General features: G+C 38.7%; 3 protein-coding genes across 3 annotated transcripts in view; all 3 read right to left on the bottom strand.

Annotated features, from left to right (window-relative positions):
* LOC124864171 (ATP-citrate synthase-like) overlaps positions 1-15,421 on the bottom strand; it is a 29,430-nt gene extending 14,009 nt beyond the window's left edge. Inside the window, exons 1-10 of the mRNA XM_047358835.1 lie at positions 15,296-15,421; positions 12,620-12,799; positions 9,726-9,848; positions 8,565-8,627; positions 8,019-8,209; positions 6,041-6,120; positions 4,375-4,505; positions 1,661-1,779; positions 1,064-1,199; positions 914-976 (exon numbers count right to left, since the gene is read on the bottom strand). Coding sequence (XP_047214791.1) covers positions 914-976; positions 1,064-1,199; positions 1,661-1,779; positions 4,375-4,505; positions 6,041-6,120; positions 8,019-8,209; positions 8,565-8,627; positions 9,726-9,848; positions 12,620-12,778 — 1,065 coding nt within the window. The 5' untranslated portion in view covers positions 12,779-12,799; positions 15,296-15,421. The remainder of the gene's footprint in view (positions 1-913; positions 977-1,063; positions 1,200-1,660; positions 1,780-4,374; positions 4,506-6,040; positions 6,121-8,018; positions 8,210-8,564; positions 8,628-9,725; positions 9,849-12,619; positions 12,800-15,295) is intronic.
* Positions 15,422-16,991: 1,570 nt separating this feature from the next.
* Positions 16,992-21,340, bottom strand: LOC124863688 (2',3'-cyclic-nucleotide 3'-phosphodiesterase-like). The gene is made up of 4 exons (XM_047358118.1): positions 21,195-21,340; positions 18,552-20,015; positions 18,342-18,469; positions 16,992-18,257 (listed from the first exon to the last, which is right to left on the bottom strand). Exons 2-4 carry the CDS (start codon positions 19,975-19,977, stop codon positions 17,808-17,810), a joined length of 2,004 nt encoding a protein of 667 aa, XP_047214074.1. The 5' UTR covers positions 19,978-20,015; positions 21,195-21,340; the 3' UTR covers positions 16,992-17,807.
* A 1,398-nt stretch (positions 21,341-22,738) lies between these two features.
* LOC124863689 (outer dynein arm-docking complex subunit 4-like) lies at positions 22,739-26,282 on the bottom strand. Its single transcript, XM_047358119.1, has 11 exons — positions 26,118-26,282; positions 25,911-26,042; positions 25,649-25,802; positions 25,496-25,557; positions 24,514-24,664; positions 24,110-24,319; positions 23,813-24,020; positions 23,641-23,727; positions 23,392-23,588; positions 23,129-23,229; positions 22,739-23,043 (listed from the first exon to the last, which is right to left on the bottom strand). The coding sequence occupies exons 1-11, from the start codon at positions 26,241-26,243 to the stop codon at positions 23,008-23,010; spliced, it is 1,464 nt and encodes a 487-aa protein (XP_047214075.1). The 5' UTR covers positions 26,244-26,282; the 3' UTR covers positions 22,739-23,007.
* Between the last annotated feature and the right edge of the window lie 557 nt (positions 26,283-26,839).

Genomic DNA, 26,839 nt, shown 5'->3' with positions numbered 1-26,839 from the left:
TCTTCTGTGTTGTGATACTCTGAAGCAGTTGTTTAAACATGTCATTAAAGAAATTAGAAAGCTAAAAATATGGTTTGATTTCAACAAATTCTCTTTAAATGTGAGCAAAACCAAAATAATGTTGTTTGGCAACTGTAAAATGGGCAAGGAACTGAAAATACAGATGAATGTTGAAATGGTACATGAAGACAAATTGTATGATGTCATTATTGATGAGAAACTAAACTGGGAACCTCATTTCAGATACATTCAAAGTAAAATATCCAAAGCATTTCTATATTGAACAAAGCTAAATATGTTAGATGAAAAAGCACTGCCCATTTTGTACTGTTCCTTAAATTTACCATATTTAAGATACTGCGCTCCTATAAAAATAACACTACAGTCAAGAGCTATCCTAATTGTTAAAACTTACTTACTTACTGACATAAACTACAAACAGCTCTAATAATGTATAAGGAGTTTATGAGTTAAGAGGTACATATCATTATTGAACATAGATTATTAGACCAACAAGAAAAGGTCTCTGTGTTTCTGTCTGTGGGGTGAAGTTTTGGAACAGAATGAGGAGTTTAAGCAATGTCGAAACATGAAACCGTTTAAAACAGTTTAAAACAGTTTAAAACAGTTTAAAAAGATGATCATAAGACTTGAATATTTATCATTATTATTACCATAACAACCCATTCAAGGCAGGCCCAGAAGACCTAGGAATATGGATGATCTAGAGATTTTGTAAAGAAGAAGGGTCAAAGATCCCTCTGTCTTATGCTCAGACCACATAAAATGCTAGAGAGGACTCAGTAAAATTGGTGAAAAGAGGGTTATGCAAAACATTACTAGCTAAGGTGCTAAAAGTGCAGCATCTTTTCTAGGCGTGTCAATAGCTGTGGAGGATGCGGCAATACTGTACCTTAAATGTTGTCGCTACGTTTGTGAAGTTTGCAATGCTTCCACCAACAATCAAAACCTTCCCTGAAATTTAATAAAACACACGTTTTATATCATATAAAGAGGAGTTTCTAAATTCATATATCAGAGCGAAATATGACATTTTCCTAACATCAGAGTGCTTTTCTCTTGTCATCAGAGACAGGATGGTCTTTGCATAGTCGTAGGTCTGCTGTTCGCTCGGTGCTCCTGAATACTCGCCATAATTGGCCAGCTCATTGACCCCACCCAGGTCACAGATTGTATCGCTGGGAGTTTTTTTTTACCACACAAATAACAAACCCACAATATGTTAAACACTTTTCTCAGCTCAACTTGAGAAGATAATATGTGCACTAAAACAGTTTCCATCTGTTTGGAGCCCATACTGCACTGTAAATAGATAAAACAGTGCACACAGGGAGTAATTAGTCATGGCTGATATGACGGCAAGTTACGCTTTGCATCCTTAACAGACGGCAAACCCCTCAGTCTTTCCGAGCCTCTCTAAAGCAGTAACATTTAGGAATCTAATTTAGCAGACAGCAGAATGGGCAGTCTGAGTGGTTGAATCATAAGTTGTCATACTCTCCTCATTTGAATTATACATTGAGGACGGAATCTGCGAACAATAAAGCTATCAAGGGGAAACCTTAAACCTATTATGAAAAACACATGCAATCTGCTGCCTTATTTTTTCAAGGTTTTAAGTTGAGTTTTGTTTGGGTACCTGTACACGACTGAGGCACCTCCTCCTGCCACCATGGTCCAAATTCTGCCTCGAGGATTCAGCAGAGTCAGTTTGAGACTGGCACCACTCTTTGCATCAAGATCAGCAATGTAGGCTTCCTGAAATACACAAAGAAATGACCAGTACCTAAGCTATTGTTACCTGAGGCAGGTACTTAGATATGGCCCAAATTAGATTGTGGCCAATACAAACACCATTACGAGTGCTGTGAAAAAGATGAAAGTTGATTCAACACACATTGATAGTTGTTTGTGACAGTGTGGGCCACAGCTGGTGGTTCAGTGAAAAAAAAAACAAGCTCCCAATCACAGACACCCACTGTCCCTGGATTCTGCTCTCACCTCGCAGCAGCCCAATTAGTCCAGACCTTCTGCTACACAGACAGACAAGCCTCCAACATGTGCCCGCCAAATAAGAGAAAGGAAACATCAACAACACGACATTAACCACATTCACTGTGCTCGTTAGGAATACTGAATTGACAATTGGCTTGTCATGTTTGAGAGGATTAATGCATTAGGACTAGTTGTGAAACCTTTTATTTCATTAACAAAATTTAATTTAGGAACCTGTTTGCTAAAATGTTATCTCTTAATTTCTTAAAGAAATTAAAATCCTGTCACGTTACATTCCAAAAAGAAGAAACAAGGAAAAAAATCTGAAAACAACATTGCTCAAAGATTGTTTTCTAACTGTTGGTTTACACCTTTGAGTTTTTTTATCCACAAGAATGTCTGATAGAATTATCTATTTTTTCCTTATTCATTAAAATGGGATTTCCTTCTGCAGATACATTGCAAATATTTAACAAAAATGATATACAAGTTTTTAATTAAATTATTTGCAAAGCAAATAGTTTTTGTGTGTTTACCAATATCAAATACATTTATAATGTTGATTAACCACTAATCAAGGTGGGGCACAATGTCCACCTTCATCAATTCATAACCCTAATTTGTATTAATGCTGTACCATTTTGACTTTGTAAACAAACTTTTCTTAGAGCCTGCAAGTACTTAACACTTTACTACATGAATTTATTTGTAGTTATATAAAAAGATAAATTATCAGCAATATTGTTATCAAACTGATGCCAAATCAAGTAGGGTCAGTTCATTTGAATATAGCACATCTGCAATAGTTTTATAAGTATTTAGTATGCAAGAAAGATAATTAGGCAGAACTCTGACCACCAGTGGTTCCTCCATGACCCTTGGTGTGTGTTGAATATGCATCAACAGGCCTTAGTGGCATATATATCACACTTTTGCTGTGTGGTAGTCTACAACGGGTTAACCAGAGTGCTGGTCCTTTAGCTTTTTCATTGGGTCATACTTTTGGCCATTTTTCTTCTTTTTTTTAAACTTTTGGTATGAGATCCATCTACAAACATTTCATACCCATCGTACTTGCTTTGACAATTGACAATTTAAAGTAATTTTCTAAAAATGTGGGGTATGAAATGACCAAAACTGCAAAGGTACAACTTGGTGAAGGGGTGAATCGACCAACACCCTCAGTCGACAAAAACATGACTTTAACCCCTTACCAAACCATCTATGAGCAGCTTCCTTTCTGTGGATGTTGTTTTCTGGAGATACATAAGCAAAGGTACTTAGACTAGACTGAGTAGATTGAAGTGAATGACTTTGAATCATCAAAGCATGTAGGACAAGTCCTAAGGAGGTACAAATTGACATTGTATCATAATCTGCCCATGTTAGATTTTGAGTTCTGTTCATCTTCTTTGCTCTGCCATGTTTTTCACACATTCAGGTTTATTAGATTCAGACTGTTTTGTGTTTGTTACCTGTCCCTGGATTCCTGTGTTAGATGTTGGTTTATATTTCCTTATAGATCGGGTTCTGCCCAGGTTATGTTTAGTTAGTCTTATTGTTTGTTTACTTATTTCTGTTCACTCAGATGTTTCTGTTTTCTGTCACTCTCCCTCAGTTCTCTTCAGTCCCTCTTCCATCAGCTGTCCCTGATTCCCTCTGAATACCTCCCTTGGTTTACTGGTCCATTCTCCTTCCTTCCTCAGTACATATACTCCCCTATTTTCATTGTTTACCACTGGTTCCTCCTGATGTCTACGACCCTGCTTACCTCCCTGTTCCATGTTTCCATCTTCCTGCCTGTAATCCAGCTTATGTTCAGTTCTGTAAATTTTTAGTTAAGGTATTATTAAATACTCTTCGACTCACCATGAGTCCCGTCCTCTTGCCTGCACTTTGGCCCTATCAAACCTCAGCCATCCTTGACAGCATGCTCAAAGTAGCAAGCAGCTCAGTTTTATATACGAAAAAGTTGGCTAAGAAATTACCAAAACTGCAAAAATTCTAAATAGTAAGGGAACAAAATGACCAGCGCCCAGTACACAAACAAACAAAGAAACAAACAAAAAATTATCCTCTTTTGAAAAAACAGAAAGTCAGATGTAAAGCTCAGTTGCAGCTCATTGCAACTCAGAGCTCCAGCTCATTGCTTTATTGAGAGAGATATTCAGAATAGCTTTAACTTTATTAAAGGTTACTGACAAATGGCCTACTGAACATTTTGAGTAAATCTAATTAGACATGATGAGACAGGGTTCTATAATGCTGTTCAGATTGCTGATTTCCTCATGTACCTCCTACTTGACATCCTCTGCCGGCATTTTTCTCTTTAATGCTATGACTGTTGCCTCTCCTCACCTCAGGGTATGCCTCCCTGCCGAAGGGCGGAGGGAACTCCACGTCACCCCACTTGGATTTGCAAATGTAATCAGCAGTTGCGTCGATCTTCGCTGCCATGTCCAGCACATACACTCCATCTTTTGTCACCACTAACACAGGAAGGAAACAACATGTTTAGATCTTTACTCTTCCTTCTATGAGACTGGCTGAGTTAACAGAAGAAACAGGTGACCCACAACCCTCCTGTTGTCCAGCAGGAGATGTAGAGGAAATGAAGAAGAGGAAGTGGCTGGTTATCAAAGCATAGCCACATAAACATGAACAGCTGCCACAAGGCATGTATTGATGCCCAATTACTTCATTAGAAACCCATGCTGCCTTCATCAAACAGGAAGCGTCTGAATTATTTAATGTTTTCTTTCATTGATGTTAAAAATGGGCAGAATATTTTGTTTTATTATGCAATGCTGTTTTCCTCTACAATTCCACTTTGATGTACTCTTTCTTATTTCAAAATATAACATAATAATGAATCTGTGTGGGGAAAAAGGAAAGGATGCATTTATGATGGCATTTACAGATAAAGCATGCAGACATGGACCAAATGTATTGCAGCTCTGGTGAGGATGACTGATAGCCTTACAATTAATTAATCTTTTATTGCAGCAGGATGTTCTAAGAAAACAAAAGTATAATGTCTATTGTTAATTTGAGTACATTAATTCACAGAGGAAACAAATTCCACATACATAAATAACTGTTTTATACTAAATCAACAGTTCCATAATTATTGGTACCAATGTTTTGTTCAACTCCCAGCTATCAGGAAAGAAGGTCTGGAGACTGTGATGATGATGATGATGGATGGTTTGTTTTGTGTCTGATGAACCACTTCTTTGTTAATTTGAACATACGTTTTGAATCATCCTGTTTAAAGACCCACTTATGACAAATTTTTAATGTTCTGACGGAGGCCGCCATATTTTAATTCAAAAAGTCCTGGCAGTTAAAAAGGTTCTTCCTGCCCTGCTCTATAAAATGGGTCCAATGGCCTTTGGTGGAGAACCAGATCCACAGCATCACAGATCCCCCACCATGCTAAGCAGTGGACATAAGGTGCTTTTCCACATATTCACTGTTTGCTTAACTCCAAACTCAACTTAAGTGTTTCATGCTAAAAAGCTTAATCTTAGTCCCATCTGGCCAAGGCACACAGTTCCAGTTAGGAAACTCCACACATTTATGTTTGTGATGGTAGGAACCAAGATGCTTTTTTTGAGTTGACTTCCAATCAACTGGCTTGCATATTGATAGTCTAATGGTGACCCAAAATGCCTCAGCATGCTGCAGTTTTCTTACTGAGCAATGGGGATTTTTTTCCTCTCCCTCTAGTGTTTAATGGCTAAGAGAAAGAGCCTGTCATATTTCTACATCAGGGAAATTGAAAGTATGGATTACTAGATAGACATTCCTATGAACACTGGTCAACTTAAAGAAGTTAATTATATATCTAAATAAAGGTTAAAGTTACATTTATTTAAAACGAATGGACAGATTTGTAAAACAAAAAATAACAATTTGAGCTTTCATTTCTCCAGCTCAATAAACCAACTCTAAAGGTTGGATTTTCTATTTCTATTTTCTATCTTTACTGTTTTTGCAGACTGGATCAACGATAACCTACCCAGAGGGTTGATCTCCAAGTACGTGAAGAAGAGGTTCTCATACAGGTTAAAGAGTCCGACGATGAAGCTGGCAAGAACACTGCAAGGGGATGATGATAAAGCACACATTTGTCCTTGTACACTGTAAAACCTGACACCCCCTTTAGGTTAAATGCACTGATTTTATCTCTTAAACTCCAGTTGTTGTAATGAGTTATTTTTAACACAGAATGTACGTTTATGTGTTTTCCTGTGTTCAACTGATAGTTGTAAATTGTCCTGAATGTTCTTAGGTTTGTCAGAGTTGAGCCCATGCAAATCCAAAAGTTGACTTTACTCATAGTTTCAAAGTCAAGAGACATAAGATTTATTTCAGTGTACAGGATTGCAATAATCAAGGCTCACTGCTTTTTGGTGCTCATTAAAGCAATGCAAAGCAAAATGAAACTCTGAAAAAGAAAAAAACATTTGTTTCAAAATATCTTTATACATAATATATATATTATATAAATAAATAAATATATAAATAATATATTTATATTTTGTTTTCTAATCTATTAATGCTTGTTTTGTAATGTATAGTAATGTGCAAAAGCTTTAAAACATCTCTAAGTTCTATAGTTACATTGCTTCCAAAAGAGAGAAATAGAAGCCACTGCAGAACAAACAAGATGTTCAGGTGGCCTTGAGAACTGAACTAAAATGAATAAAAGCTGACTGGTCTGAAATTAAAACACTGTATGAAACATAACTGATACAACTGAGGCCACAGAATGTCCAGCAGTTATACTGGATACAATGTGCAAATATAAGTGCGAGATTTTACAATGTATCACATAAAATGTTTTTTTTTAGCTTAATTGCACATGTTTGTTTTGTATTTATAAGTCCAGTCTAGAAAATATATGCACATCCAAAAATCCACTTTTTGTATAAATCAAAATCACAAAATCTGTAATGTGCTTAGAGGTAGTGACGGTCTTCAAAGTTTGAGACTCTTCTTTTATATGCATGCATAAAGTAGAGCTTGAAATTCTATGTTCCAATATTTATCTTTATTTCTGTATTGGAAGAATTATCCGATAGGAAAAAATCTATTGTGCAAAACAAAGCATGTGCATGAAGTCAAATCTACAGATGCAATCCAATATACTCTGTAAACAATTAGAATCTCAATGCAAATCAAAGAGCTACAAACTGTAGCACACATCACTAAAGGTTTGCTACGGATCAGCAGAATGAGAAACAGTCCTCCTGGAAATTAGAAGCAGAGACATTTGATTTTCCTCCACCATCACATCTCAAAACAGGCAGGTGGGGATGGAGGAGTAAGGAGGGGGGCAGCAACTTGCTGTCCTCTCCTGCCTGTCAGTTTAGCAAGCAGCTCGGAGATTTGTAATCACAAAGGGCCCTGGGTGAAAACTGTAACACAGACCCAAAGAAACTCTGCCTCCCCCAAGTTGGACTGTGATGGGAAGGACAGAAAAACAGGGATCCTGTTTTCATTCTGAAGTGTGTGTTTGGGTTGAGGAGGCAAGATAGGGTTGGCAGAGTGCTTTCTGGGTTTGCTTCTTCAATGTCAGCCAAGACAGTGAGTCCAGCCAGAATCTGCTGTCACGAGAGTGCCTCTAAGAAGATGGATTGGTGGGGGTCATCGGGGGGATATGCTATTATATCCTTTCTATCAAAACACATGGACGTGCTTTGAATGTCGCTGGAGCATAAAAAAAGGTGGGGGTGGAGGCTGATCGAAGAAAGGCAAAGCCAAAGAGGAAAATGTCATTTGTTTAATGGAACCATGTGCCCATTTATTCCTCCTCTCTGGCATTTACTCCCAATCTGAGAGCGCTGGTCCTTCATCACTTTGTAGGTTCAGTTTAATTGAATCATTTTTTGTTTTCTCGTACAAAATAGTTGCAATATAAATATTGCAATACATTAATATAATTATTTATTAAATCATGTTGTTACTTTTATTCAGATTTTTTTCATACTTACGCCTTCTTGTCATTGGGACCCTTAGTTAGCAGTTCTTTCTTCACCTGATCTTCACTGATCTTTTCATCCACCCCAATTAGCAGCTTCTGCACCTTGGCGTCTACGTCTCCGACATCCACCCCACCCTCGTGGTGAAATAGCACGTAGTCCCCCTCCCGAGCGGCATATATGCACACGTAGAACTCCTCCTCCTGAAGGAGGGAGTATTGGAAAAATGTTTATACATCATATGTTTAATTAACCACTGTGACCACTGTGGTTCCCATCACAGACACACTAAGGAGTCTCATATTTTACATGTTTCCTACACAGTCGAAACATCTAGATACTTATTTTTGTATTTCCCTGGTTTGAAAAAATAAAATATAATATTGAAAATATTGTCTAATCCATCCATCCATTTTTTCAGGCTGCAAAGTTATAGACTGACACATTGAACTTTTATATTTAAATATGGAAAAATCTGGAATTTTGACCTGACAAATGTGTAGGATTCCCAATTTAAGCAGTTTCAACAGATTCAGAGATCCAGAATGGGTGGTTTACCTCTTGATGAGGGACAAATAGCTCTATAAGGAAGTTTTTGAGAGTGCCTTTAGCTTTTCCCACCTGTAAACTAGCAACAAAACAAAATTAACATACTGACACAAATTCTTAGTGGTTCTAAAATAACCAAAGCATTTTTATGGACTGTAAATAATAGATGTTTGTCCCCTTTATTCGTTTTCAGACTGGACCGAAGGGGGGGGAGAAAAAATGGAAACTTGTCAGGTAGGACCACTGGCACAGGCACACATAAATTGGTGGAAGCTGTCATTGTTTCTCCTGTTAAAGAAAAACTGGCAAAAGGAATAACAAGCTGAATGAGAGAAGAGAAGAAAGAAAGAGATGCCATTTCAAAGAATACAGAAACAAGAGGAGGTGGATGACGGTGGTGAGAAGAAAAAAAAAAGGCTATTAGATAAAAAATCTCACATGGGACCTTGAGCCTAGAAAGATAAATGAGGAAACAGAATGCAGTTTATGTTGACTAAATGTCATCTGTAAACAAGTGCCACAATTTACCAACATTAATGAAAAATGCAGAAAATTCCAACATTTAAAAAAAAAACAATAAAACCCAGCTATTATCACTGGTAGAAGAAAGGAAAACATATAGTATTGCAGAAATTTAGGGAGGTGACACTACCCACAATAAAAATGGCATAAAACAACATGCTCTTCACAACACAGCGACATTTATTTTTAATTACTGCCACTAAAGCAGCTGGTGACAGTTTCATCTGACCTGTGAAGACAGGTCAGATGAAACTGGTCTCATGGCTGCTGGACAAAAACACTCTCCTTTACTAATCCATGGAACAATCTATTCCCTTAATAGACTCTTCTTGGTATATGAGGCAGAGCAGCATCTCAGAGCTACATTGATGGACGGACTATTGCTTCAGCAGCAGAGCTCGCCTCAGCTGACTGGACTGATTTAATATCTGCAAACAAACACACAGCTGTCGAGACAAATATGAATCCAGCCCATTATACAAATACTAAATTTATACAGGGATGATAGACAAAAAAAGAAATAGAAGAAGTAAGACTAAGCAACAGCAGGGACCATACTGATTGGTGAGTTTTCAGGAGCACATTCAAATGGAGGGGCTCGAGTATAATTAATTCTCTGAGAAACGGCAGGAAGAGTGCATGACGTACCATCGTCTCTTTCATAAGGTGGGGCTTGAGCCACTCTTTGACCCCATTCAGGTCCAGATTGACGCCAAACAGACCGAGCTTGCCTCTCCTCTTAATCAGCTGGTCCGGCTTCACCACCAGCCTCTGTGGAAGGAAAAACAAAACAACATGAATTAAGTTTTTACCTTCCATACATTAATAACCTGTTAGGCTAATAAGCACTCCAGTGCTATATCTAATATAATAAATTTTAAAATAATGAAGGATTCAAAAGGTAGTTGTTGACATATTCACACATTTAAAATCGAAAAAGGAATTACCCTCTTTATTCTCTGATCTAATAAAGCATAATTATTTAGAGGTATCAGAGTAAAGAAATAACTAAGGGACTGAATATACAGGTCCTTCTCAAAATATTAGCATATTGTGATAAAGTTTATTATTTTCCATAATGTCATGATGAAAATTTAACATTCATATATTTTAGATTCATTGCACACTAACTGAAATATTTCAGGTCTTTTATTGTCTTAATACAGATGATTTTGGCATACAGCTCATGAAAACCCAAAATTCCTATCTCACAAAATTAGCATATCATTAAAAGGGTCTCTAAACGAGCTATGAACCTAATCATCTGAATCAACAAGTTAACTCTAAACACCTGCAAAAGATTCCTGAGGCCTTTAAAACTCCCAGCCTGGTTCATCACTCAAAACCCCAATCATGGGTAAGACTGCCGACCTGACTGCTGTCCAGAAGGCCACTATTGACACCCTCAAGCAAGAGGGTAAGACACAGAAAGAAATTTCTGAACGAATAGGCTGTTCCCAGAGTGCTGTATCAAGGCACCTCAGTGGGAAGTCTGTGGGAAGGAAAAAGTGTGGCAGAAAACGCTGCACAACGAGAAGAGGTGACCGGACCCTGAGGAAGATTGTGGAGAAGGGCCGATTCCAGACCTTGGGGGACCTGCGGAAGCAGTGGACTGAGTCTGGAGTAGAAACATCCAGAGCCACCGTGCACAGGCGTGTGCAGGAAATGGGCTACAGGTGCCGCATTCCCCAGGTCAAGCCACTTTTGAACCAGAAACAGCGGCAGAAGCGCCTGACCTGGGCTACAGAGAAGCAGCACTGGACTGTTGCTCAGTGGTCCAAAGTACTTTTTTCGGATGAAAGCAAATTCTGCATGTCATTCGGAAATCAAGGTGCCAGAGTCTGGAGGAAGACTGGGGAGAAGGAAATGCCAAAATGCCAGAAGTCCAGTGTCAAGTACCCACAGTCAGTGATGGTCTGGGGTGCCGTGTCAGCTGCTGGTGTTGGTCCACTGTGTTTTATCAAGGGCAGGGTCAATGCAGCTAGCTATCAGGAGATTTTGGAGTACTTTATGCTTCCATCTGCTGAAAAGCTTTATGGAGATGAAGATTTCATTTTTCAGCACGACCTGGCACCTGCTCACAGTGCCAAAACCACTGGTAAATGGTTTACTGACCATGGTATCACTGTTCTCAATTGGCCTGCCAACTCTCCTGACCTGAACCCCATAGAGAATCTGTGGGATATTGTGAAGAGAACGTTGAGAGACTCAAGACCCAACACTCTGGATGAGCTAAAGGCCACTATCGAAGCATCCTGGGCCTCCATAAGACCTCAGCAGTGCCACAGGCTGATTGCCTCCATGCCACGCCGCATTGAAGCAGTCATTTCTGCAAAAGGATTCCCGACCAAGTATTGAGTGCATAACTGTACATTATTATTTGAAGGTTGATGTTTTTTGTATTAAAAACACTTTTCTTTTATTGGTCGGATGAAATATGCTAATTTTGTGAGATAGGAATTTTGGGTTTTCATGAGCTGTATGCCAAAATCATCCATATTAAGACAATAAAAGACCTGAAATATTTCAGTTAGTGTGCAATGAATCTAAAATATATGAATGTTAAATTTTCATCTTGACATTATGGAAAATAACAAACTTTATCACAATATGCTAATATTTTGAGAAGGACCAGTATATGCATGCCACACTTTTCAGATTTGTATTTACAAAAAAACAACAACTTAATAATCATTTATAATTTTCCTTCTAATGAATGGATGCAAACAATTCTGAGACAAAAGTGTAGTTAATTAGTAAACTGAATTAGACCTAAAACTCTATTTTTGTAATTGTGTTATAGAATAAGAGCACAGGAACTTATTTATTCAGGCTATTCTCAAAAATTAACTGGATCATCATCAAATCTTTTCCTCCAAAGTTATCCCATTAACAAGCCCGCTGCAGATGATGTAAATGAAAACTTGGATCAAATCCCCACCATCCTAGGCCCCCTCTCTTCCCTTAAAAGTCAAATAAAGAGAATGACTTATGACAGTGGAGCCATTACTATCTGGGGGCTAGCCAGTAACCAAAGGAAGACAGGGTTGAGGGTGAAAGTTAATGTTATTTCTTAATCAATTCTACCGGAGCAGGCATTTCTGTGGATCTGCCCTCTGCATCCTCCTTTTACATTCCTGATAAAAACATTCAGTCGTGAGGTAGAGACATGGAGAATGACGTTTTACCCTGGAAGATAAGTAACCACGTAATTAAATTAGCTTCTATAAAGAGTGTGCAACAGTTCTACTGTCAGGAGAGGAGGAAAAATCGTTCATACCCAGTTATGGAGGCAAAGTGAGAATTTATCTGTCTCTTAGGCTTTTTAGTTCCACTAACAGAGCTCAAGCATCACTCTCTTGTCTGTGATTTTGGCTAACGAGCACCAAGTGACCACTCTGCTGCCAGGCTGAGTGACTGTCTCCATAAAGCTGAGATTGTTCTCCTGCTTTTCCCTCATTTATTCTCCAGGTGTTTAATGAGCTAGAGAAAAACATCTTTATCCACATACACTTTAGTCAAAATGAGCTCTCCTGTCTCACCTCTGTGAGCAGCCATGGGTGATCCTGCGTCAGCCGCTGAAAGTCAGTTTCAGCTGTCACATTGGCGTAGCAGAACCTGTTCTGGACTGGCGTCGACGTACAGATGTACTTGTAGAGGTACTCCTTTCCTGTCTGCTCTGAGATGGCTTTGGCTGACATGACTGCTCAAGATAGCCTGGCCTGGGGGAGGGGTTGCAAAGAGGGGTGGATGGGAAGATAAACAGATAAATGATTAGATGAACAAAGACATAGATGTGAAGAGAGGATTGTGGATAGAAGCCAGAAATATTGACAAGGCATCAGCAGAAAATTTGTTCAAGATTCCCTTAAAGGATATGTGTACCTGGTTTCTACAGAAAGAATTTGTTTAGTAGCAACATGACAATAAGATAGCTCAAACAGATGTAATGTCTAAAAGGAAAATCGCCCAAGGCAGAAAGAAAAGTGAAACCAAATGTAGATCAAATGTAGAACCAAAGGATCACTGGAAGCTCACATTGCCTCTAAGAAAGCCACATTTGATCCAGGCTGATACAAATTCCTAATCTGCTGATAATCATTTTTGTTCATGAGATGTTTCCACTTCTTACAGCAAATAACTTAGCCTAAAATATTTCTTTTCTTTAAAGAAAAAAAAACATTGCAATTTCACAAAATAACATCAGTGTTATGAAGACACGTATTAAACTGAAAAGTGTTTACACCCCTGGGTGTATTAAACTGGGCAACCACACCCCTAGTCTCAAATCTTGTAGCCAGATTTTCTTCTAGGATTGCCATTTATTTAGCTCTATTTATTCATCAGCTTGCCCATCTCTTCTGAAAGAAGCATAATGCTAGTGGTGTGTTCAGGGCAATGTGCAGCGCTAGTTTTCCACAATACTTGGTTTGCATGTGGGCCAAAAGGTTCAATGGTCCCACCAGACCAGACAGAAGTAAAAGGAAAAATAAAATCAATAACCAGTGATAGCTTCTATAAATTTTACAGCTAAATGGGTGGAGATGTGACCTTTGCACTTTGCACATACCTTTCTCTAACTGACCTAAAATTTTCAATGTGCATGACTCACAACAGCACTCTAGTTTCAATTTCAGAAACGCTGAACGTGTAAGGAGGTAGATCATTAAGAGTTTATATTCTTCCAATTTACTGAACATCAGACACAACATGAATTATACTTTTAAGATTAGTAAACACAAACCAATTAAGTTCACAAAAAATATGTAGGTAGTACATTGAAAATACTCTTACATCTACAAGCTCAGATCTACTTTGCTGTTACTTTAAGTTACATATGAATATACCATTTGATAATGAATAGGAATGGATTAATTTTTCTCCAAATACTCCTTTCATTGGCTCTGACCAAAAATAACCAAATTTTTTTTACATCAAAAACTAAAAAGGGATTTAAATTTTGTGAAAGATTAGATACATGTTTGGGTCCTTTATGCTGAAGGCTTTTATGTTAAATTCGAAATTATCACCTCTATCTAGGAAGCCGCACCACTCTTTTTCCTTTGCAGGGTTATGTTTGTTTCTTTTAATAGATGACTTAAACCAATATAAACACAAACAACTTTTTATGTGCATAGTTGGAGTAAGACATAATTTGAATCGCCATGTCAGTCCACAGAAGAATTTAGCAATCGTTATTGGTTAGTAAAAGCCTGGTCTGTGTCTCCAATAATTATTATATGACACTAAACAAGTGTTATATATGTTGTAAATTGGCTTTGGCTCTGGTCTAAAATAAAAAATTATTTTAGCATCGCTGTCAATGTCTCACAAAACTGGCAGGCATTTTCTCAATTATTTTCACATTTAAATGAGAAAATAATTTGCCTAATAAGTCAGCTCTTGTTGCTCAAGCTTTCCAGCCTTTTATAATTGTTAATGTAATGATCAGAATTACACACCGTAAATCTCTGAGTCCAGCTGAGTTCCCAAGTCCATCGAGGTTAAATATTATCACTACTTGTACTTTTACTCACTTATAGGATATAAAATATGACAAGCCTGCACTAATTAGCACCTCTAAAAGCGTGCAAGAATGGAGCTCCTGCCATCTATGGATTTCATTAAACTGAAAGCCCTGATGTCACCTCCAGCTGTTTCCTCTCTTCTGGCAGTCATTTCTTAAATGGATAAATAGGACAGGCGAGGACCTCTTTCATTATTGATCACTGTTGTTCCAGAGTCACCACAGAACTGATTTCAGGCCAGGATGATCCAAAATTCAAACAGTTTCCATTTATCGTGCAATTTCTTTTCTGTACCTGGCCTGTCAAAGGTACTAAATATCAATGAAACACAGTCACAGTAACAATGGTACAGATGGCAGACAATAGAATTCTTCAAAACAGGCCATGATGGATGGTTGGAGAGGATGCACAGAAAATAGGAGAAACAAATTTGCACAGTCTGTGTATGGTTGAAAATGATTCAGGCACCGTTTAAAATGATTGACTCAACTTGTTTCATTCATCTGCAAAAAAAAAAGAAAGAAAAATATCAAAAACATTCAGTCTTATTATTGAAATGTTATGATAACTGTAGACTGGAGAAAGTAGAACAGCATTAAATCTTGTTTTTATGTATCTTCTTAAAAAACACAGAGGAAGACTAAATAAAGAACAAAAACAGATTTAAATTTCATTGTTAAAAAGTTTTACCTTATTTTCTTTCTTTCACAGTAGGAGAGCTGGGCTGTAGGTGGATGTGTGGAGGTCCTCGGCACATCTGCTCCACTCTCGGCCTGTGGTAACTGCCTGACGCTTGAGAAAAAGGCTTGCTGTTAGTTTTCTACCCTGCCTTTCTCTCCTCATACCCTTAGCTGATGTTTCCTGGCCTCTCATTGGCTCATCCCACCAGCACTCTATTGCTGCATTCACACACTGTAGGAAATTTCACAACAACGCAAATGTTTCAAAACTGACTTAAGTTAGCCCTTTCACATTAAATGAATGTAGATTAAATGAAAATAATGATGCAAGAAGTCACTTGTATCATTTCTGATTGAGAATTAATTTTTTTTTTTTATTATTGTTTGTGTAATTAAATATTATAGGTGCACCTCAATAAATTGGAATATCATTAAAAGTTAAGTAATTTCAGTTATTCAGTTCAAAATGATACACTTACAGATCATAGATTCCCTACATTTCAAACATTTGTGTTAATTTTGATAATCATAGCCTGTAGCTGATACTACATATAAAATCTTCTCAAAAAACTGAAAAAGAACAATAAAACACAGTGATATCAAGGTCATAAAAGCTGGTGTTGGTACTTTTGGTAGTGGGCAGATGCTAAATCCTGCAGCAAAATGATAGCATCTCCATAAAGCATGTCATCAGAGGCCCGTTTAAGGGTTACTGGTAGATAGCTGCTCTGACTCTGGACTTTATAAAACACAGTGATCCACCCATATCTTCACTGACTATGGAAGCATTACACTGTACCTCAAGAAGCTTGGATTTCATGCTTATGTACCTTTTTCTGACACTTTTTCCTCCCACTTTACATGAATATGCTTCTCCTTATTGAAGGCCGAAAACTTGACAATCTTCTTGGTTGTGTAGGTTATAACAATGGTCATGGTAATGGTCTTACATAGCCTACTTTTAAGAAAATTTGAGATTCTTTAGCTGTGAGCAGAAGCATCAAAGTACCTGAAATAAACACTTGAAACATTACTCTGCATGCAATTAAGCAAAAAAAAAAAAAAAACTGTTTAAAAAAAACTTTTCTGAAATGAGACTTTTCATTTAGATGGAACTGTATATCTTACAGCATTTTTTAAATTAAAAAATTGCATTAATATTTACATATTGCATTGAATTGTTTGTGATTTTACCAATTAATCTTTTTTTTGTATACACCAATTGTGAGATATTGCTGATGTCATATTTTCTAAAACATTTTAGAAATAATTCAAAAGTTTGTGACCTTGCTGTACCTTTCAGTAAAATTAAAGTAATACCAAAGCTAGTTTTTTTTTGACATTTTATGATATGCAGAATATTCATATTAAAAGAAGTGTCAGAAGATAACCCGGGGAAATAATTGCTCATTTTAAATGGTCCTCATTGCTACTTGTTTACCCAGCAGCCAGTGTCAGATTCAGACAATATATATAAGCAGAAATAGGTTTACAAAGCATCAAAGTAGCAGCAGGCAGTTTAGATATCTTGTTTTAAAATATGCACATAACTGAAATCCCCTTAGATGCTTTTTCATCTGCTCGCTTATTCTTCCAACTACAAGTGAAACAGTAAATCTTTATTGTAGACAACCGTCTACAGATAAAGGTGTGTGTGTGTGTGTGTGTGGGGGGGGTACATCAACATCTATAAACAGCCCTCAGACTATTGGAGCAAAGCATGTTCTTTTTATTGAGTGTACAAAAAAGTGCAAAAATAGTGATTCATAAGAGCTACACATAGTAGGACTTGCCCTTCAGGAAAACTACAGCTACAGCATACAAATCAAAAAGCAGTACATGATGTTTTCTTTAAAGAGGATTGCGCAGTAGAAAAGATTGCAAAATGTTGGCTTAGATTCACAGCATTTCATAAGTAACAAGTGCAAACCGCTGAAACAAATGCCAAGTTCATCAGCATTCTTCCTCTGAACTAAGCACAGCGCAGAGATTTTACAAGGAAGAATCTCTACAACCGACCTTGGATCTAACACTTCACAAGTAACTTTGGTCCAAAGCTAATCCCTATTACTTCCTAGGCTGCACAAACACGTTATAGGATTATGAAACTACAGCAAGGGAGACACCGTTTCAGAAACAGAGCTATGTTTAGCACATTAGTAATGGAGACATTTCTTGATACAAACCTGTGATGCATGCAATCAGAGTACCTAGTGTGTCTGAACACTGGTCTATCGATGAGAAAGCCTACGTTTTTAATACACTGTGGAGCTGTGGAAGGAGGCTATGCTAAACTGCAGCCAACTGTGTAATGAGAAAAATACTGAACCAATTACAGGCCTAAGTATCTAAGGCATTTTGGGTTGTGGTGCAAATCAACATTGAAAAAAGGCACATAGTTGGGGAATTTAGGGTGGCTACAACTGAAACCCTAAATGCTACACAAACACACCAACCTTTCACAAAGTAAGCCTAAGTTTTAATTCACCAACCACACCCCCTGACACACACCCGTTTTGCATCTACAGTATGGCACATTTCTTCTTTTTCTTCGCCGTTTCTTTTTGAGGTGGCTCCACTTCCTTGCATCCATAGAAGCTGGAGAAGCAAGCCGCAACGCAGATAGGCTCTCTGAGACTGAGCATCCACCTCCCTTCACCGTAATATCGCAGCGAGCCGAGCTCCATCTCCTCGACTGCCTCACCCTCTGGTAGGGTTAGGATTTCGAGCAGATCTAGGCCCGTGTGAACGGGCTCAACGCCCGCCGCACAGCCCAGTGTAATGTGGGCGCGGCTTCCGACAGGCAGGGAGGCAGATCTGGGGATGCCCACCTCTGACTCCTTTTTTGTATCTGCTGGCCATAGCTGGAGCTGCTCCTCAGTGAGAGATACTCTGGCACCAAAGGTGCGAGGGGTGACGAATAGAGCGGTCAGCAACAGGCTGAACACAGAACCGTAGGATTTTGTAACCACCTAGAGCATTCACGGGGAAAATGGCACAAGATTAAAACATGAAAATATTTATCTCAGTTATTAGCGGTAAAAGTAGTTTCTTACAGCATTCTTTGCATAGTCCTTCGCGCCATCTGCTTTTCCATAATTGCAGAACTTTGCGGTGCAGTGAAGGGTTTCTTTGGTCTCAAAGTACTGCTCCAGGTCCACCTCCTTCTCAGCTTGTCCTGTAACTGAATTAAGAGCAAACCAGTCTAATTTTTAATCAGTAACACCACAAATAATAATCTTAAAGACAATTTTAATGACACTCACAGTCCGCTATGTGTTTTTTAAAGGCTTCCAATGTGTCCAGTGTCTTCAGGAAGTCCATTGCTGTGCACCCAACCTTGACCTGTACTGAAGAGAGAAGAAACCAGCCAAAGTAAAGAGGAAGGGATGTTTCCTCAAGTAAACTCTTCATTTTTTCCAGATGGGTCTCCTCCAGGCCACAACCGGTCTTCTTTTTCAGCTGACTCAGGTCTCGGCTCCATTTGGTTTGTGGCTCCAAGAAGATAGGGACAAGATTGTGTTCCTCCGCAATCTCTCCCAGGCGGGCGAGCCGATCGTGGGTGTGGTTGGTGTCATCCACGACTATCAGCATCGAGGAGGCTGTCCCTTCGCTGCAGCAAGCCACGACGGCATCATCCAGAGCTTTGTAGCCTTCAGCAGAAGGATTTTCAGGCTTTATACCATGGCCATCAGCACAGAAAACAGAACACAGGTCTTTGTAGGTTTCGGCAATGGAACGTGCCAGGAAGCTTTTACCGCTTCCAGGAAGGCCCCTGAGGACGATAAGCGTGCGAGAAATTCGCAGGGCATCTTTGGTTTCCTCATGCTCCAGAAGGGTAAAAGAAAGTGAACCAGGTGCAGGAACCGGATCTTCCTCCTTTTGAGGCTCAGGTTGCTCCTGTACAGATTTAACAGCTTCAGTTTCTACTGCTGCTTCCTCGGATTTGTCAGAGTTCACTTCCTTCGGATCCTGGACAGGTTGCCCACTTTCGTCTGACGGCTTCTTTTCTATTGCTGCCGATTCCACCGATTTCTCAGGTGAAGCTTCCGTTACAACCACTGTTTCTGCAACTGCTTCTTTTTCTATCTTTGTCTCCACTGTCGTAGGCATTTCTTTCTCAGTCTTCTCTTGTTCTGGTTCTGTGTCCTGTTGGCTGGGGGGCTGTGTTTCCACTGGCTTCTCCACAGCTGGTTTGGGTACAGTTTCCTCCTGTGGTACGGTTTCTGCTGGTTTCTCTGGCTCTGGTTCAGGGTCACTCTCTGCCACATGGGCCTGTTCGGACTCTGGGTTATTCTCTGGCACAGTCTGCTGTTCAGCGCTTTCTGGTTTTGCCTCTAAAGCTGCAGCTGGGTCAGAGACTTTTTCTGATGACTCGGCTGATTCTGCTGGTGCCGCCGCACAGGGCACCAACTCCTCTTCTAGTTTTTCCATGCCGTCTTCCACCACAGCTTCTTTTTTTTCCTGTGTCACATTTTCTTCCACAACTGGCTCTTCTGTTTCTTGAGCTCTCGCCACTTGTGCAGCATGACTGTTCGCCGCCAGCTGGTCAGCTTCTTCCACAGCAGCTGGTGGATTCTCAGGGTCTGTTGGTTCCACTGTTGCCTCTAGTTTTCCCTCTTGTTCCATTACAGTCTTCTCTTGATTTTGGGTTTCTGGCATATCTAGAACCTCACTTTTGTCTGTATCCATGATTGGTTTAAAGTCCAGCTTTGCACACCACCCGATTCCTTAAAGACATGAATGAAATAAACACATTTGTTTACAGATTATTTGAAAATAAAACTGAATTTACACAAGAATATTTAGGGAAACACTCTGGATGACAAAAAATAACTATGACCTGTTTACAAAGTTAGTTCTGTATGCACAGAGTTCAAACAGGAAGTTATTCAATAACAGGGGTTTAAATGCAGAGTGATAAAAAAATAAATAGCTTTTATAGTTCGGATCTTTCTGGAGATAAAGATAATATCCTACATAACTGTTCTAACAATTAATACAACCTTGAAGCCAAGTCTTGCACAATGTTGCCCTTTTTGGTTCAAGGGAAGTTTTGCAATCTTGGGGATTTAAAGAAGTGAAAGTACCAATTAAGTTATTCAAATTTATATTTATATGTATACTGCAGGACGGTAAATCCTTAGTCAAAGGTTTCAGAGAAACAAGCCACACTGTATTCCGAGTTTGCATATAAATATAGGCTGCCCGAAACATTGCCAGCAAAGCAGACAAAGGCTAATTAAGAAAACGGACATTGATTTAAATAAAAAGGAAAAAAAAGAAAAACCATGTACTGTTTAGGCGAAGTTTATATTTTCGACGCCAACGCTACGGTAAACTGTACACGGTCAATAAGAAAAAGAGGAAGAGTTAAACTGAACTGAATGTAGCAACAAAGCAATTGCCCAACGTTAATCCCCGTTTTCCCCCTACTAAGACACACCAACTGAAACCAATTGGAAAATCTGGCCTGTAAAGATAGACACATAACCATGTTTCAGGCTGAGCAGCAGAAATGGCTGAAGTTACCCTTGTGTTTAAACCAAAACCAACACAGAACATCTTGATCGTATTTGTACTATCAGGCTGTGTCGAAGACGGTATCAAAGTACGGTTAAATGTTTATTTAAACCTTCATACCTGAAAGGTTGCGCAGTAAAAATCTTTCAGAACACGTTTAGGTAAGGCAGGCGGGGAGTGGCGTTCATCCTCACATTAGCACGCCAGACAAAAACATTTCCTGCCTCAATTAATGTGGTTGCAACGTCAGGAGCCACACAACCATGTTTTAACAGGTTTAATCAGTATTAATCATTGCTTACTGTAGTTTCTACAGTAATCAAAGGAAGAAAAGTGAACATTTTTCAACGCAGAGCGCGGATAGTTCTGGTAAAGTGTCAGCTTACCAGAAACGCTGCAGTGAAGCCGACGGTGCTGCTGACCACGCGTTTCCCCCCCTCTGAACACAATGACACGACGGCGCTGGACCCTGACACGAACCCGCTCGTCTCTTCAAGGGGCGAAAAAAAAAAAAAAGAAAAAAGAGAAAGAAACGGAAACTCCCGGGAACGCGCAAAGGGGCGTGGCCACGGACACGCCCCTGTAGTCCGGAAGAACGTGGACCACGATCATTTCTCACCGTGGTTTTATTTCTTTCATTTACACACGTTACCTACATCTTTAAACGTGTGTTTCTATATGACAGAAAAAGTCTGCAATTTAAATTACAATTTATTTAAGAGTCTGTTTTATTTCAGTAATACTTTTTAATCGATTACTATTGTTGATTATGACGATTATGGCTTAAAGTTCAGAAAAATCAAATTCAGTTTCTCAGAAAATAAGTAATTACATAAAAAAGATGTACAGTTCGCATAATACAGGGGGAAGACTGCTGATTTGGTAGTTGTCCAGCTGAGAGTCTCTAATACCCCCCCACAAAGAGGTTAAGTCACAAATGACTTCACAGAGGGCTATATCCCAGCATATTATTGGAAAGTTGAGAGGAAGAAAAACAATGTGGCAGAAAAGCAACACCCATTCAAGAATATGAGGGAGATTCAGAAGGTGTGGACTGTGGCTGCAGTCAGTAATTCAAGAGCTACCACACACAGACATATCCAGGATATGCTCTACAGCTATAACCTGCCAGAAAACTCTTACTTGGACTAAGGAGAAAAAGGACTGCGCCGTTACTCAGTGGTTTAAATTTGTCTTCAGATTAAAGTAAATTTTGCATTTCATTTGTAAATCGAGGTCAAGGGCCTGGAGAAAGGGTGAAAAGGCTCAAGTTGCTGTGGGTCCTGCGTGTAAGCTCCACATTCGGTGGTGATTTGGGAACCATGTAATTTTCTGGTGTTGGTCGACTGTGTTCTATAAAATCAAGGGTAAGGGCAGCCATGTGCCAGGCACTTCATGCTTCCCTTTGTTAGCCAGCTCTATGGAGAGCCAGATATAACTTTTATTACATTAATGCAGTAATTCATGCAAAATAATCCCCAACCGTATATTGAGCACATATACTGTACAATACATGAAAATACTTTTCAGTGAGTCGAAAGTTCTGTATGTAATACTTTCCATTTTGAAATACATCACTATATTACTCCTTCAGAGTGATTTTTAAAGTTACACTGGAAAGACATTTTATACATTTCTACTCAGTAAAATAAAGGCTGTTATCTCATATGCAAAGCTAAAGCTGCAGTAAAGTACAGCCATTTACATCCTGCCGCTCCTATCCCTAAAATTCTGTGTCACTGACACAAAGCATACAGCTAATCTGCTTAAACACAAGGCAGTTTTTAGATTTCTTAGTCTAGTAATATAACACAATGTGACCAAATAGGGAAATGAAGGTTTCTAATTAACATTGAAACAATAATAGGAACTTTCTAGGCAACAATAGTCTGTATAGGAAGCAAAAACAACATACATCACATCACTATTGGACAATGGAAAGAAAAATATTTTATTAATTGTTTTTTTAAAGGATGATGGCGACAGGGGTCAACACTAGACCCTTTTGGCATCTTTTTTATCTGTAATGTTGATCAGTGTTCAATCTGATATTCTCAGTGAAAGACAAACTTCATGAAGATGAAATACTGACAGTAGGATTGTGAGACCTTCGCTCCCAGTATGACCAACACAGTTCAATAATCACAACAAGATCCTCATTAATGTATGTTCCCCTGTTGCTTTTTGGTGCAGACATCCTCAGTGTGGTAGATGTTGTTTTGCTTCATCGAGTGCCTAAAAGGAAATATGGTGATACGGTCAGAGATCAAAAAATGCCTTAAAATAAAAAGAAAAGAAAGTATAAGATGACAAAGGACACCTCTTGGATGGCACTCAGTGCTGTGCTGTCATTTTGAACTTTAGCCAGACTCAAAGCCTTCTCAAAGTGAGATACAGATGATTCAAAGTTTCCCAAATTCACTAAAACAAAAGGAAAAAAACAAAACAAAGTGCATTTACTTTTCAACATCAGGTTAGACTTTGACTGACACCATTAGAGCTTTAATTAGTTTAAAGATCAGGTCTGCAAGTTGCAAACTACTATAACACATTTAATGTGAAAAACAAAACATGAATAATTACATTCTGACTGTCCAAGCAAAACACTGGCCCTTAACTGCCACTTGTTATCAGATAGTTCTTCAGCCACAGCAACAGAACGGAGACCGAAGTCTCTGGCTTTTTCAGGATGACCGAGCTCCAGGTAACAACAGCCGATCTCATGAAGCAACCAGGTCTTCTCCAAACCTTCATGGACAAAAGGAATCTTCTCTTCCCAGCTGAATATCAATCTATTTTAGAAGCACAGTGTATAATGTGTTCTTTACTTACAACTCTATGGCTTTTGCAAATTGTCCAGTTTCAACATAGGTGCAACCTATGTTGGCCAGAGCCCTTGCTGTTGCTTTTGGAAATTTGCTGTTGATAAAAAAGATTACTAAACATATGGTCTCTTGTTAAAGGTTATGCTGAGTCTAATTGTTCAGTTTCTTTAGATTCTCACCACTGTTTAGCCAACTCCAGGTCTTTGTGATGATGTTGCAGCGCTTGATCTACATCTCCCAAGTCAAAAAAAGCATTTCCAATGCATCCATGCAGGAAGCACATTATCTCCTCTTTAACTGGGCAGTCTTTTTTCGACCATCCTTGAATTATCCTCATTAATTCTTCTCCCTTCTTCAGACTGCCTTTTGCATTCCCTGACGTCAGTTCTGCAATGGCAGATAAACAGTAAAATGATTTTACCCATGCACAGAAATGATAGTGGTGAGCTACAAATTCATCCAGAAGCCTATCCTACCGCCATCTATCTCATCAAGGCTCCTCAGGAGAAAATGAACCCTGTCAGAGGGAGAGCTATATTTCTGCTGCTTGGACTGCTGCTTTCTATCTTTGAGGGAAACAGGCATCTCTTGACTCCAGAAGTCGGCGCAGTTATTAAGAGACGTGATGCTGCTCTGAATTATGTCCTCCACTCGTTCTCCACTCTTCGTCACACCTTTAACCAAATCTGAGCAGGGTTGTATAACAGCTTTAAGAGTCGGTCTTTTAAACGTGAAAAATAAATTATACTCAGTTTGAATAAAATATGTTAAAAATTTTGTGGATGACTGCTTTAAACGTTGGCCAACAAAGTACTGACTTCAACATCAAATAATAGAGAAATGGACAAAAGTAAATGATGATACATGGACAGCTTTGCACCTTGGTCTTTCAGAAGTTTCTCTAGGAATTTCTTGTGTGGGTAAAACTCTCCCAGCAGTTGTTTGGTGGTCTTCTCATTCTTCAGGGTCTCTGGAGTATGATGCTTTTCTTTTTTTGTCAGGTTCTGAATAACAGCAATTGGCTGCTCTCCCTTTACATGTTATTTATAAAAACAAACAGAAAGGCAGTTAAACCATATTAAACACAGTTAACACAAAAGTCGTAACACCATCACTATATAAGAGAACTGACTTCTATTAGCCTAGGGAAGGGTGTCTAATAAATTTGACAACCAGTAAAAATGTTTTTGAGAGTCATGTAGCAGCGATAAGAGGGAAGTGTAATAATTTTAGTAATTAATGAGTTACTAATCAACCAATGACAGGGCCACGGCCGTGCATATGGGGAGTTAAGGCTTTTTCACATATTCTGATCTCAAAGGGAAGCGACTGTAGCACAAACTAACGAAACATTAATATCTTTCAAGAATCCGGTGCATTAAAGCATTCGGTACACATTGCTGAGTAGCTGCAGATTAGGTCTCCTAGCAATGGGAGAAGGTCTGTGGAAACCTTTTCATTTAACGTTTGAAAAATCTAGTTGGCGCCTCTGTGCAACTTCTTTGCTCTGAAGCTATTATAAACACGATTACTCAAGCGTTTACTGCAGGCCAGGGCCAACACTAAACAAGACGGGACTGAACTTTTCATGTCATAGTGCACAATGCAGAGACTCTTCAGGAATCACAGGAAATGACAAGGGATCAGAACATGTTAAATCTACCCACGCTGCGGGTCAGAGGTCTTGTGCATATCCTGGTATAATAAACTGATTGCAGACATAATAATAAATAGGTGGTTTTAATGTTGAGGCTGATCTCACTAAACACTGTAACACTTAAAAGATATGGTCATTTTTACGCTGGATCTCTCAGTTTTCAGAAGCACAGATTTTCCCAGACATTCCCAACAAAAACACTTACCTCCTCCTCCTCTTTGAGGAATGACAGGTCTCCCCTAATTTCCAGTTTGAGTGAGGAAGAATCTGTAGCATGGTAAAGAAAAATCAAAGAAGTTTAGGCATTGAGTGAGAATACTGACAATGAACAGTCACATTTACTGTAAACGTCATTTACTGCCGACAGAGTTTGTTATCGCCTCCTCTGCCTTCTGGATCCCAAGCTTGAATCCTTCAATATGTGGGCGAATCTTTTGCCCTCGGTGGTAAAAAACCAGTGCAAATTCAAATTCACCCATGTAATATAAAGCCTCCGCTTTTAGGTACAATGCCTAAAAATATTAAGAGAAAAAACAGTCACTCTATGACAGAAGGGTCTTTAAGTTTCATTAAAAAAAATAAAACGTTAACCATCTTTGCTTATGACGGGGAAAATTTACCTCAGGGAATGACGCGTCCTCTTTTATTAAAACTTCAGCGTCTGTTAGAGCATTTATAAACTGGCCAATCCGCATGAAACACTTGGCTCGACCAACAAGGCATTTCTTCTCTTTAGGGGTTAAATCAAGCGCCTGAACAAATACTAAAATTAGGTAATTTCTTTTAAACAAATGGTTCATTAGTCAAACCTTCAATAAATTACTTACCGCACTAAAGCTGCTGAGCGCATGTTTGTAATTCCCTTTACGGAAATTCCACTCCCCTTCGGCCCTTAAGGTTAAAACTCTATTTTTCAAAATTTCATCTTTGGTGTTTTCTGTCTTTTTTGCCATTTTAGACACGTCAACCTTGAATTTAAAGGCGTTAACAAACGGTAAGTTGGAAAAAAATGTATCCTAGCAACCACAGTTCGGGGAGAGGGCGCCCTCTAGTGGCCTGTTTTTCATTTATTTATAAAACTGTTTTCTGATTTCAATATTCACTGACCTCATAATTAATAACTATTCTGAAGAAACAAAGAGATGAAAACAATTTCGGGGAAACCCAGAGAAGGCCATCTTTATTGACACAGCTGGTACTGTTTAAAGATAAAGAAATGATGGTTTAGAGAGGGCAAATATGAGAACAGACTTCTAGTTTTAATCAGGAAGAAACTAAAATTTGCCAGGTTTCAAATATTCCAGAGTCTGACTATCTTAGCCAACACATACTAAAAAATCTGCAGTTTAATGATATGACTCCTCGTTGCGATTACCTCTTATGTTAAAAAAAACTAGTTGGCTTGCCTGAAACTCTAGTAACGTAGACCCATTTTAGCAGACTTCAAGCAAACCTAGCAAATCAATTAACTTCCTGCAGAAAGGCTCATACATTTTCTTTTTTGAAACAGAAGAGTCAAAGGTACAATAAATATAGAAATGAAAATAAA

This window comes from Girardinichthys multiradiatus, chromosome Y (genome assembly GCF_021462225.1).
Source record: "Girardinichthys multiradiatus isolate DD_20200921_A chromosome Y, DD_fGirMul_XY1, whole genome shotgun sequence".
Classification (NCBI taxonomy): Eukaryota; Metazoa; Chordata; class Actinopteri; order Cyprinodontiformes; family Goodeidae; genus Girardinichthys; species Girardinichthys multiradiatus.
Note: the sequence above shows the minus strand (reverse complement) of the source record. Positions and strands in the feature narration are given on the sequence as shown.